The sequence below is a fragment of the Dipodomys merriami genome, unplaced genomic scaffold (assembly GCF_024711535.1).
Source record: "Dipodomys merriami isolate MVZ:Mamm:240054 unplaced genomic scaffold, mDipMer1.0.p SCAF_102, whole genome shotgun sequence".
Classification (NCBI taxonomy): Eukaryota; Metazoa; Chordata; class Mammalia; order Rodentia; family Heteromyidae; genus Dipodomys; species Dipodomys merriami.
The window spans coordinates 2,560,623-2,573,967 of NW_027202294.1; the positions used below are offsets into that span (position 1 = coordinate 2,560,623).

Consider the following 13,345-nt stretch of genomic DNA (forward strand, 5'->3'; position numbering starts at 1 on the left):
AGTGAAACCACTATGGACCCAACTGTTATCATAGGAAATCTAAGAAAATGCTTGCTCCTTCTTGCTTGCTCTGACTCATATGCTAAAACTGGATATAAGGAAGATTAGCATGACCTCTTTGGCCATAGCACACAGATTTGTGATGTATCCCATTTTATACCTGAAGGAAGTCTGGGCACTGGTGGATCATGCCTATAATCCTAGCTACCCCAGGGGCTGAGATCTGAGTGAGGCAGGATAGCCTAGGGAAAATGAGGCATGGTAAATGGTTGCCAGGAATTCAAACATTCAAAACTTGTCCCTACACTTAATCAAGGGAATAAGGTCATTTAGGGGAAAATAAAACAGGATAACTTAAGGAAACTGAGGCCTGGTGAAGGCAACTCGAAATATTGTATTTAGAAATAAAGAAAGGCCATCTTTGCTTCAAAGAGAGAGAACAGGATGCATTCCTTCTTGAGGGACGCATTCCTCACCTCAGGAATTAACATCTCTGACAGGATGTATGTCTTCCTAAGAAAAATGCTTCCCCAAACTTAAGCCACCTACCCCAAAATGCATATAGCAGGGACCTCCTTATTTCAAGGATCAGGATCTGTTTTATGGCAGGTTGCATTCTTACCTGGAAACCTCAATAACACCAGATGTGACTAAAGACAAAGTACTTATCTTTTTTTTTTTTTTTTTTGTCGGTCGTGGGGCTTGAACTCTGGGCCTGAGCGCTGTCCCTCAGCTCTTCAGCTCAAGGCGAGCGCTCTACCACTTGAACTACAGCGCCACTTCTGGTTTTCTGGTGGTTTTATTGGAGATAGGAGTCTCACGGTCTCTCCTGCCTGGGCTGGCTTTGAACCGCGATCCTCAGATCTCAGCCTCCTGAGTAGCTAGGATTACAGGCGTGAGCCACCAGCGCCCGGCAAAGTGGTGCTGTAGCTCAAGTGGGAGAGTGCTCGCCTTGAGCTGAAGAGTTGAGGGACAGCGCCCAGGCCCAGAGTTCAAGCCCCACGACCGACAAAAAAAAAAAAAAAAATCATTCAAAGTACTTATCTTTACATAACTTTGAAGCCAGATCCCCTGCCTTTACCATATAAATACCCCATCAGCCTAAGTAGCTGTGTGTCTATCTCCCTATGAGAGCACCCACACTTTGTTAGTGTGCTCCTGCCCTTCCATTTATCTGCATGCATGTCTGTTTACCTGCTTACTTACTTTCTCAATAAAGCTCTGCAAAGTTTTCTTACCATCGTGACTTGTCCAGAAATTCTTATTGTGTGACCGAAGTCAAGTACCCTAAGTGAAGAGTTTCTACATCACTAAACCTCACCTCTGTCCAGTGACATACAGACGTTTGAAGCCAGCCCCAGCAGACAAACCTGAGACTCATTTCTAAGTAACCATCAAGAACGAACTGAGCTAGGCTTTTGACCACTCCCCACCACTTGCTGGGGGTGCTGCTTTCCTGTTTGCCCTAGGCAATCTGGCTAATTTCCCATCCTTTATAGTCTAGCTCAAAAGTGAAAGTGTGCTGCAGCTAAACGAGTTATTACCTCCTCTGGCTCCCAAAACACCACGCAGGAATTCTGCGAGTACTTGCTTATCTCCTACTAGCATACTATGAGGTCACAGTGGCCCCAAAATCCAGATCCAGTATCCGCAGAGAGAAGTAATGAACAAACGATTGCATTTTTAAATGGGGGTAGTAACCCCAAAGAAGGGTAGGGGCAAATGATTCAAGGAAGAGGGGTGAGCTGAGTTTCTTGGAATGGTATCGTCACAGAACCATTCTTCTGAGCCAGGCAGATGTAATGAGCCAAACTATTAGAAGAATCTCCAAGGAAAATAGGTCAGTTCCTATCTCTTTAAGAACTAAAGGCTGCGTTTCCGCGCCTGCGCATTGAGAGAAGAAAAAAAAAAGCCTCTCCTTTTCAACCCACCTCCCTACCCCCTTCTCCCAATTGCCCCCAGCTGCTGCAGCCTCCTCCCATACCCCCCTTCTTCGGGTCAGGTAATGGTCCGTCCCAAGATGCCAGGCTCGTTCCGGAGGGTGGCAAATGTGAATGGTACATTCCATTGCCGTCATTACCTCCGCCTTCCACGGATCCTTTCCTTGTAGTTCCCCCTATCTAACAAGCATTATAGACTGGTCCCAAAGCAGGCGGAGAAGTCGGGCTGAGGACCGGTCTGAGCCGGTCTGCGGCGCAGGCGCAGTGCGGATAAACAGGAAGCGGGCGGTAGGGGCAGAAGCCGAGGAGACTTAGGGGCTTCGCGAGGGTAAAGACTGGAGCACTGAGGTTATTTGGAGGGTGGCAGAGTGCCAAGAGAGGAAGAAGGAGCTTTGACCGTCAGCTTCTTGCGTGCGATTCCGGCTTCGCTCTCTCCTATTAGGCTCCTGGCCCCTCAATTTAGGCTGAAGCAGCGGCTGACAAAGGGCTCCAGCCGGGGGCCGCCGCCCTTCGCATCCGGGCATCCGGGCCCCTGCGGTGAGGGAGGAGGCAGGGCCGTGGGAGGGGGAGGAGCCGGAGGGGCGCGCGCCGGGAGCCAGAGTCCTCTCCGGGGCTCCAGGTCTGAGACTCGACCGCGGACGGGGGCCGTAGGGGACCCGCAGAGGTGGCGGCGGCCGGTGGCAGGAGGATGGTGCAGAAGGAGAGCCAGGCGGCGCTGGAGGAGCGGGAGGGCGAGCTCGGTTCCAACCCGGCCGCCTCCTCGGGGACATCGTTGGAGCCTCCGGCAGCTCCGGCCCCGGGAGAAGACAACCCAACCGGAGCCGGAGGAGCTGCGGCGGCCCGGGCGGCAGGGGGGGCGCGGAGGTTCCTGTGCGGCGTGGTAGAAGGTGAGCGCCCCTGCCCACCCCGCCTCCGTACCGACGATCTGTCCTCGGGAGGGACCTGGCGCTGGTACTTCGTGGGGGCTCCCACAAGGCTTCTGCCCCCTTGGGCCTGGATGGGGCGGGGAGGAGAGCCAGTGGTCGAGTTTCCGCTCTTCTCGTCCTTAGACGGACGAGCCTGACCCCACCCGCCTTGGGCTTGGAGCCAGGCGGCCTGGGAAGGGAGGCCGTGGCAGGCTTAGACTCCGAGTTCTTCGTGTACCCTGGATTTTATGTCTTAGGATTGCCTGCGTTGCAGTGAAAAAAATGTGTAGAGTGCTTTTGTCCCCACACAGATAAAATCAGCCCACACAGATGTGTTTGTATTCATGAAGAGAGAGCGCAGGTCGGTTTAGTGCTACAAATTCCTTCCTGCTAGATGTTTTTGCTCGCCAGCAAACCCGTCTGTTTCTGTCTCTTTCGCTCTCTCTATATTTATATACACTGTTTATGTATATATATGTATGTATATATATATATATATATATATATATATATATATATATAAGGGATTACCCTTCAACAGATCCCTCATGCCTTTAGAAGATTCATTTGCAGCCTCAAATATTTCACTTTTTCCAAACAACTGTTCTTTGCCCCCCAGGAAATGAAGTTTGAATATAATCATCTCAAACCATATGTGAAATGGACTTGGAGTTTTGTGATTGCAGAAGACAACTTAATTTTTTCCCCCTCTTTGGCTTCTTTTCATTTACAGTTAAAAGGAATGGACATTTTGATAGAGAAAATGGCCAGAACACCATAGGGATGGATATTCTGCCTGAAAAAATTCAGTGGAAACACTGTTGCTCTTGAGTACAACATATATTTGAATTTTCTGAAGTATTTTGGCTGAGCCACTATTCCTAGATTTGTCCGTCTTACTCGTACTTTCCTTTTAGCAGGAGGACAATAAAATCTTTTTTTGTTTTGTTTTGTTTTTTAGTCAGTCAGGGGGTTTGAACTCTGGGCCTGGGCACTGCCCTTGAGCTGTTTTGCTCTAGGCGCTTTACCACTTTGAGCCACTGAGCCACTTCCAGTTTTCCGGTAGTTAATTGGAGATAAGAATCTCATGGACTTTACTGCCTGGTCTAGGGGGGAGATGGTGGAGGAGGAAGGGTTGCCTTTTTTTTTTTTTTTTTTCATTTTAAGTCAGTCCTGCGGCTTGAACTCCAAGTCTGGGCCCTGTCCCTGAGCTTTTCTGCTCAAGGCTAGGGCTCTGCCTCTTTGAGCCATAGCTCCACTTCCGGTTTTCTGTTGGTTAATTGGAGATGAGTTTCACAGACTTTCTTGCCCTAGTTGGTTTTGAATCAATATTCTCAGATCTCTGCCTCCTGAGTAGCAAGGATTACACAAGCCACCAGTGCCTCACAGGGTTGCCTATCCAGATTGAGAGCATCCGTTTTTTCCAATGCTGTTCCTATATATTATTTGGAAAGATGGGTGCTGCTTGTGATATTTGAGAGAGTAATACTGTAGGAGAGAATATACACACTACTTTGCAGCTATAGTAAGGCATGAAACAGTTAAGTGAAATCACCATATTATAGAAATTGGGAAAAAGTATGCTACTGGAGTCTTTTTTTTTTTTTTTTTGAGATACATCTTGCTATGTAGACCGTACTCCAACTCATCTTCTTGGAGTCAGTATTAATGAAAACATGATTGCTTTGTGTGACTATGTTTAGGTATTTATTGAGCTTGTTAGAGGAGAAATAGGGTTTTTTTTTTTTTTTTTTTTGCCAGTCCTGGGGCTTTTGCTCAAGGTTAGAACTCTACCACTTGATCCACAGCACCACTTCTGGCTTTTTCTGCTGATGTGTTGACTGGGAACTGAACTCAGGACTTCATGCATGCTTAGGCAAGCACTGGACCCCTAAGTCCCCTTTCCAGCCCCAGGAGATAGATTTTTAAAAAGGAATATTTTATTGCCAAAGATCTTTGGGGAAGGGTAGTGAAGCACTACTGAGGATGTAGAAATTTTAGGGCTAACAGGTATGACCCTTGCTTGGGATATCAGCACTGGGAGGCTGAGGGTGGAGTTTGAGACTCACGTAGCTTCTCCAGGAAAAACAAAAACAAACAAAAAAAAACGGATATCAGTGCTAGACTGCAGAGATTCTAAAGAAACTTGGCAGTTCATTATATCTTTTTTTTTGGTCGGTCGTGGGGCTTTGAACTCTGGGCCTGGGCACTGTCCCTGTGCTCTTAGCTCAAGGCGAGTGCTCTACTGCTTGAGCCACAGCACCACTTCCAGTTTCCTAGGTTTATTGGAGATAAGAGTCTCAGAAGTGCCTGGGCTGGCTTTGAACCATGATCCTCAGATCTCAGCCTCTTGAGTATCTAGAATTAGAGGTGTGAGCCACTGGCACCCAACTAGTTCATTATATCTTAAGTAATTAAAAACACTTGGTGCTTTAAGTTTTTTTTGCCAGTCCTGGGGCTTGAAATCAAGGTCTGGGCACTGCCCCTGAGCTGCTTTTGCTCAAAGCCTAGTACTCTACCACCTGAGTAAGTAACAGCACCACTTCCAGCTGTTTCTGTTTATGTGGTACTGAGAAATTGAACCCAGGGCTTCATGCATGCGAGGCAAGCACTCTACCACTAAGTCACATTCCCAGCCCCAAGTTTTGTGTTTGTTTGTTTTTTAATATTAAGAGGAGAGTCTTCTGTTAGAAGCATGTTAAAAGAATCATTCTCAATTCTTTTGTATGGTAAGTAACTAAGTCGCCTGAGTGAAGTATTTATTTAATACTTCTTGGTTGGCACCATTCCTAAAAATGAGGAATAAGAATGAAGAATAAGCCAACAACTTTTGTTGTTTTTAACTCATGCGTTAGCAGCCTACTTCCTCTTTATAGTGTCAGTCAACCAAAACCATTAAGTCTGAAGATTAAAATGTTCATCTCAGACAGTTAAAATCCAACTTAGAAAAGAAAAAGATACCTGAGCACCGCTAAATCAATGTTTAATGTTTATTCCTTTAGCATGATGCTGCAGGTGGCCAGGCACCAGTGGCTCACGCCTGTGATCTTAGCTACTCAGGAGGCTGAGATCTGAGGATCATGGTTCAAAGCCATCCCAGGCAGGAAAGTCCATAAGACTTCTAGCTACCAAAAAAAGCTAGAAATGAATGGTAGAGCACTAGTCTTGAGTAAAAAAGCTCAAGGATTGTGCCCAGGCCCTGAATTCAAGCCCTAGAACTGACACCAAGAGAAAAAAGAGAGAGAGAGAAAGAGAGAATGCTATAATGCTGCAGAAAAGCTAAAGATCTATATAATGTTACCATATTGAGAGTTATTTATTTACTTTTACTTGTCTTGGGTCTTGAACTCAAGTCATTGTCCCTGAGCTTTTGCTCAAGGCTAGCACTCTACCACTTGAACCACAGCTCCATTTCCAGCTTTTTGGTGGTTAATTGGAGATAAGAGTTTTGCCCAGTGGGCTCATCCTCCTGAATAGCTAGAAGTACAGGTGTGAGTCCACCAGCATCCAGAATGACTTAGCAGCTTTTAAAGAACTATCACATAACTATTATGGTAGAAAAATAACATTTACTTTCTAGTACCATGGCCCAAAGATAAATCTATTGTTTTACTAAGAACTTCATATTTTTGTGCCCTTTTATGGGGGGGAGGGAGTGCTGGTTGGGGCTTGAACTCTGGGCCTGACTGTCCCTCAGCTCTTCAGCTCAAGGCTAGCGCTCTATCACTTGAGCCACAGCACTACTTCCAGTTTTCTGGTGGTTAATTGGAGATAAGAGTCTTATGGATTTTCCTGCCTGGGCTGGCTTTTGAACCATGATCCTCAGATCTCAGCCTCCTGAGTAGCTAGGATTACAGGTGTGAGCCACCAGCACCCTGCCTTTGGTACACATTTCATGTTTTGTAACCTGTTTTTCTCAGTAAAGCTTGCTACATTTTGAAACTTTAAAATAACTTCATTCTTACTTTAAATCTAGGATTTTATGGAAGACCTTGGGTTATGGAACAGAGAAAAGAACTTTTTAGAAGGTAAAATTTTTATAGTAATTATAAAGACTATATTAAACATTTTAGCATTTCCTTTTGTTTGACAAAATACCAATATTGAATAGTTCTAGTAGAGTTTGGTGATTCTCCGTAGCAGAAGTTCTTTTCCTTTGCTCTTTACATCTTTACCTATCCTAGGTTTTCAAGCTTTTCCTGGGAAACATAGAGGAGAGTCTCACTTTGCTGTCTTACCCAGTTAGTTGTATTTGCGATGTTGACATGTCTTGTGATAGTTAATTTTAAAAGAATCCATTGATTAATAAACTTTAAAACTACTGTCAAAGAGTATTACTAGCTTTGTATGACATGGCAGTGCTCTGAGAGGAGGAAAAAAAATTGTCTATAAATGTGGCCTGTTTATACATTTGTAATTGTCTTTTTCCTTCAGGCTCCAGAAATGGGAATTAAATACATACTTGTATGCCCCAAAAGATGACTACAAACACAGAATGTTTTGGCGAGAAATGTATTCAGTGGAGGAAGCTGGTAATCTTTTTCTTTTTAATCTACAAATTCATAATATGTGGAAAAAACATTTTGAAATATTAAACTAGAATTTCACTAACCATTTAAATTACTTTATAGGTAGTTTCTCTCTCTCTCTCTCTCTCTTTCTCTCTTTTTCTCTCTCTCTCTTTTTCTCTCTCTTTCTCTTTCTCTCTCTCTCTCTCTCTCTCTTTGTTAGTCATGGAGCTTTAACCAGGGCCTGGGTGCTGTCCCTGAGCTCTTTTCATTCAAAGCTAGCGCTCTACCACTTTGAGCCACACTTCCACTTCTGGTTTTCTAGTGGTTAATTGGAGATAACAGTCCCACAGGCTTTCCTGCCCAGGCTGGCTTTGAACTCTGATTACCAGATCTCAGTCTCCTGACTTGATTAGGATTACAGGCATTAGCCACCAGCACCTAGCTGGTAGTTCCCTTTTATCTAGAAACTGCTTAGCTTATGTGAGCTAATATAGAGTTAAAGAATGGCACTAACAAGGTCAGTCATGGCTATTAAATGATTCATGGGTGTATGTTAGTTGACTACCTGTTCTCTGGCCATAGATTATACCCTTTACTGCTGCCAGTGGTCTGAACCCAGCAGACCACTGGGAAAAGGGGCTGAAGCCAAGTTAAGGCCTCAAGAAGAATAAGTGAGGCACCTGCCTTGAGTATAAGACTCCAGAATGAATATCAGTAATAAAGATGAGTAGTAATGTCTTATGTAATATTTTTTGAAAACCAAAATAAATACCAAAAAATTGTTCTAAATTTTAAATAAAGACAAAGTACTACTGATTATTGCTCTTGTTTCAGGGTCTAGTTTGGCTTAGCCTTGATCACTGTTAATGATCCAGTAAATGGTAGGCTATATTAAAACAGTCCTTGATATGAGTATTACTATGTTGTTAGTTACATAAAGTTTGTAGTAAAGCTAAAACCACAGAACTTCTTTGCAAATCACACAGCTGTTTTCCTTTTGGGGGGGGGGGGGGACTTAGTTAATGGGCAGATGTTTCCAACATGTAGCTAAGAAGCTACTTGGTTCCAGAGCCCAGGGAAGGCTCTGAAGCAGGATGTTTTCTTAAATTGTGAAGAAACAATTAAAGTATCTCTCTAGTGTTGTTTACTACTCTGTTTAAGTGAGCCTTTAACTTTGTGATGGTGCTAGTGATAAATTTTCATGTGAGAATCAATATGTATAGTCATGACAATTTTGAGATACTACTGAATTATATTCAAAGATGTAACATTGTACTAGTGTTTAAACTTACTTAGGATAATTGTCTTACCACATTTATTTATTTAATTTATTGTCAGTCATGGGGCTTGAACTCTGGGCCTGGGCTCGGTCCCTCAGCTCTTCAGCTCAAGGCGAGCTCTCTACCACTTGAGCCACAGCGCCACTTCCAGTTTTCCAATGCTTTATTGGAGATAGGAGTCTCATGGTCTTTCCTGCCTGGGCTGGCTTTGAACTGCGATCCTCAGATATCAGCCTCCTGAGTAGCTAGGATTACAGGCATGAGCCACTGGCACCCAGCCGTACCACATTTTAAAGGCTTAAACTCTATGATTTTTTTTCTTTAGATACAGGTTTGTAGAGTTAGAATTGTTAAGGCTGTCTTTCTGTGTTTTTGTTGTGGTTTGTGACAGTCCTGGGCCTTGAACTCAGGGCCTGGGCACTGTCCTTGAGGTTTTCACTCAAGGCTGGTACTCTTAACACTTGAGCCATAGCTCTATTTCTGGCTTTTTTGGTGTATAATTGGAGATGGCTATCATTATTATGGACTTTCCTGCCCAGGCTGGCTTAGATCTCAGCATCCTGAGTAGCTAGGATCACAGGCATGAGCCGCTGGTGCCCAGTTGAAAGGCCATCTTGTAATCTTATTTTTTATTTTTTAAGTTATTTATTTATTTTTTTTGTCAGTCGTGGGGCTTGAACTCTGGGCCTGGGCACTGTTCCTCAGCTCTTCAGCTCAAGGCAAGCGCTCTACCACTTGAGCTACAGCACCACTTCCGGTTTTCTGTTGGTTTATTGGAGATAGGAGTCTCATGGTCTCTCCTGCCCGGACTGGCTTTGAACCGCGATCCTCAGATCTCAGCCTTCTGAGTAGCTAGGATTACAGGCGTGAGCCACCAGCGCCCGGCTTATTTTTTAATTTTTTTGTCGGTTGTGGGACCTGAACTCTAAGCCTGGGCACTGTCCCTCAGCTCTTCAGCTCAAGGCTAGTGCTTTACCACTTGAGCCAGAGCGCCACTTCTGGCTTTTTCTGCTTATGTGGTGTGGAGGGCCTCATGCATGCAAGGCAAGCACTCTACCACTGAGCCACCTTCCCAGCTCTGATCTTGTAGTCTTTATGAAAGCATTTGCTCTGTTTCAGATTATAAAGTAGTCGAGCTAGCTGTGGTAGTACATGCCTATTATCCCAGTATTTGGGAAGCTGAGGCAAATAGGATTTCAGGTTCTAAACCAGGCTGAACTATACAGTGAGACCCTCTTGCCTGTGTGTGGGATTATAAATAGATTTATAAAATAGTTGCATATATAGATTTATTCAGGTATTAATTAGTTGTTTAGAGATAGCTCACCTCCCCTAAACCAAAACAGAAAACAGCATTTATCTTTCAAATGATGTGGGAAATAGAAATGGTTTATGTTGAGTAAGATAATTGGCAATCAATATTTCTGAAAATAAAAGTTTATTTTTAGCTTGTTTTCCAAAATGGATAAATTATTTAGAAGTGAGAAAGGCCTTTTACTGTCTTTCATATGTGTGTGTGTGTGTGTGTGTGTGTGTGTGTGTGTGTGTGTGTGTGTGTGTGTGTGTATACATGTGTATACTTGAACTTGGGGTTTTATGATCTCACATGGCTTTTTGCTCAAGGCGGGCACTCTGCCACTTGAGCCATACCTCCACTTTGGACTTTTTGCTGGTTAATTGGATATGAGTCTCATGCACTTTCCTACTTAGGTTGTCTTTGAACCTCCATCCTCAGATCTCAGCCTCCTGAATAGTTAGGATTATAGACTTGAGCCACCAGTGCTCAGAGAGACCATTTTATTTTCTATTGGTTCAAATTAAGTATGAACCTTCTTTTTCTGTAAGATATAGCACTTTATGCCATTTTACATGTCCAGTTGCCTTTTTTTTTTTTTTGGTTGGTCATGGGGCTTGAACTCTGGGCCTGGGCTCTGTCCCTGAGCTCCTCAGCCCAAGGCAGATACTTTACCACTTGAGCCACAGTGCCACTTCTGGTTTTCTGGAGATAAAGAGTCTCACTGTCCTGCCTGGGCTGGCTTTGAACTGTGATCCTCAGATCTCAGCCTCCTGAGTAGCTAGGATGGCAGGCGTGAGCCACCAATGCCTGGCTTCCTGTTACCTTTAATATGACAATTTAAAAATAATTTAAGAACTTTTCCTTGTAAGTTGGAAGAAGTCTCTTCAGTTGGGAAGTGAAGGTTCTTTTTAGTTTTTTTTGTTTTTTTTTTTTTTGTCGGGGAGTCCGATCATGGGGCCTGAACTCTGGGCCTGGGTGCTGTCCCTCAGCTATTCAGCTCAAGAATAGCCCTCTACCACTTGAGCCACAGTGCCACTTCTGGCTTTTTTTTTCTGCTTATGTGGTGCTAAGGAATCGAACCCAGGACCTCATGCATGCAAGACAAGTGGTTTATCACTGAGCCACCTTCCTAGCCCTCATTTTAGCTTTCTATACTATTTTTCTAAAACATGAATTTCTCCTTCAGAACAACTTATGACTCTCATCTCTGCTGCACGGGAATATGAAATAGAGTTCATCTATGCTATCTCACCAGGATTGGATATCACTTTTTCTAACCCCAAAGAAGTATCAACATTGAAACGCAAATTGGACCAGGTAACTTGTTTTAATTATTTTTTTCTCACTGGGTACTTGAAATTGTTTTCTTAATTGCTCTAATGATATTAAAGGGAAATCAGATTCCTGCTTTGTTTCTCTAAGAATTAGTGCATTTGGGTAGAATGTTGATTACTAGGTTCCATTCTCAAGAGATTTCATGACATGGGCTAAGGACCCAGGCTTGTCCAGAACTCTGCTACTGAGCTACATTCCTAGGGATGTATTTTCATTTTCATTCGAGTTCAAGTGAAAAATGGGTCCCAAAACTCTTGTCTAGCTATTTTATTTTTTGGTTCGTTGAGGGGCTTGAGCTCTGGGCTTGGGCACTGTCCCTAAGCTCTTCAGCTCAAGGCTAGTGCTCTACCACTTTGAGTGCCACTTCTGTTTCTTTGGTGGTTAATTGGAGATGAGAATCTCGTGGACTTTCCTGCCCAGGCTGGCTTTGAACCACAGTCCTCAGATCTCAGCTTCCTAAGTAGCTAGTATTATAGGCTTGAGCCACCGGTGCCTGGCACTCTTGTCTAGCTATTACGCTTAAAATAGGCCAGATTTTCTTAGGAATTGAAACCTTTTACATAGGCCAGATATTCTTACAGAATTGAAACCTTTTTGTACAAATACTTAATAATAAAATTCAAGCTTGAATAGTATAAGAAAAATTGTTTTACTTGTAACTCTTAGTTATATACTTGAAATCCTTTTTTAGTTGCAAAGTGAGCTAATAAGCATCTTGGTGTTCTTATTTTTGCTCCTAGGTATCTCAGTTTGGGTGCAGGTCATTTGCCTTGCTTTTTGATGATATTGACCATAATATGTGTGCAGCAGACAAAGAGGTCTTCAGTTCTTTTGCTCATGCACAAGTCTCCATCACCAATGAAATTTATCAGTACCTAGGAGAGCCAGAAACATTTCTCTTCTGTCCTACAGGTATTGTATACAGTAGCCTTTTAAGTTAGTCCTCCTAAAATATGTAATTTCTAAAGGACCCTAACTATATATAGGCCTTATTAATATATAGGCCTATTAATATATATTAATATATAGGCCTCCTTGCTCTATAAAAGTGGGAACCCTTTTTCTTTTCTTTTTTTTTTTTTTTTTGGTCTGTCATGGGGCTTGAACTCTGGGCCTGAGTGCTGTCCTTTGAGCTCTTCAGCTCAAGGTGAGCACTCTGCTACTTGAGCCACAGCACCACTTCTGGTTTTCTGATGGTTAATTGGAGATAAGAGTCTCATGGAATTTCCTGCCCAGACTGGTTTTGAACCATGATCTACAGATCTCAGCTTCCTGACTAGCTAGGATTGCAGGCATGAGCCACTGGCACTTGGCCCTTCTTTCTAAATGACATTTCTCATGATGTTATACTGGGAAAATTTAGTTTGAGAACCTATCAGTGGCAGTGAACTAGGAAAATAGATTTTAGTACTGGAAGTACGTATACATTGTACGGATTAAAAGAGAGATAGTATTAATCAGAATAAAAACTGGAAAAAGACAAATTTATATTGCTTTTAACTTGGAGTTCTTGTATCCTCCTACTTGTTCCCTTTTTCTGCCTATGAATATCTGTTCCTTTTTCACTCTTCCCACTCCCATCTGGACTTGCTCTGCCAGTAGTCAGTGTAGAAAGCTTAGTAATCAGCCTCCTCCAGTTTTTCTTCTCCTAGAAATGTTTTAGTCTCTTTTAGTTGCTTGTGAAAATTCAACCTCCAAGAAGTTTTTTTCCAGACTATTTCTTGTTTGGGAAGTGATAAGTTGGTTCTGAGAAATTTTGGACCTAATTTTTTAACTTGTGTGTATGTCTGTCTTTTAGAGTATTGTGAGACGTAAACATTATTTTAGTGGTTCCTATACAACACAAATACTCAAATATTGTTCAGGAAGATACTAGAAATTAGCCAGGCACTGTTAGCTCAGGCCTGTATTCCTAGCTACTCAGGAGGATAAGATTTGAAGATCATTGTTAAAAGCCAGTTCTGGCAGAAAAGTTTATGAGATTCTTAACTGCAGTTAACCAGCAAAAAGCCAGAAATGGAGGTGTCTCAAGTGTTAGTGCATCAGCCTTTAGTGAAAAAGAGAAGCCATACAAGAG

At 43.1% G+C, this 13,345-nt stretch overlaps 1 protein-coding gene across 1 annotated transcript in view; it reads left to right on the top strand.

Annotated features, from left to right (window-relative positions):
• Positions 1-2,190: 2,190 nt before the first annotated feature.
• Oga (O-GlcNAcase) overlaps positions 2,191-13,345 on the top strand; it is a 37,306-nt gene continuing 26,151 nt past the window's right edge. Inside the window, exons 1-5 of the mRNA XM_069994905.1 lie at positions 2,191-2,827; positions 6,822-6,873; positions 7,280-7,377; positions 11,120-11,250; positions 12,009-12,180. Of these exons, the coding sequence (XP_069851006.1) occupies positions 2,629-2,827; positions 6,822-6,873; positions 7,280-7,377; positions 11,120-11,250; positions 12,009-12,180 (652 nt within the window). The 5' untranslated portion in view covers positions 2,191-2,628. The remainder of the gene's footprint in view (positions 2,828-6,821; positions 6,874-7,279; positions 7,378-11,119; positions 11,251-12,008; positions 12,181-13,345) is intronic.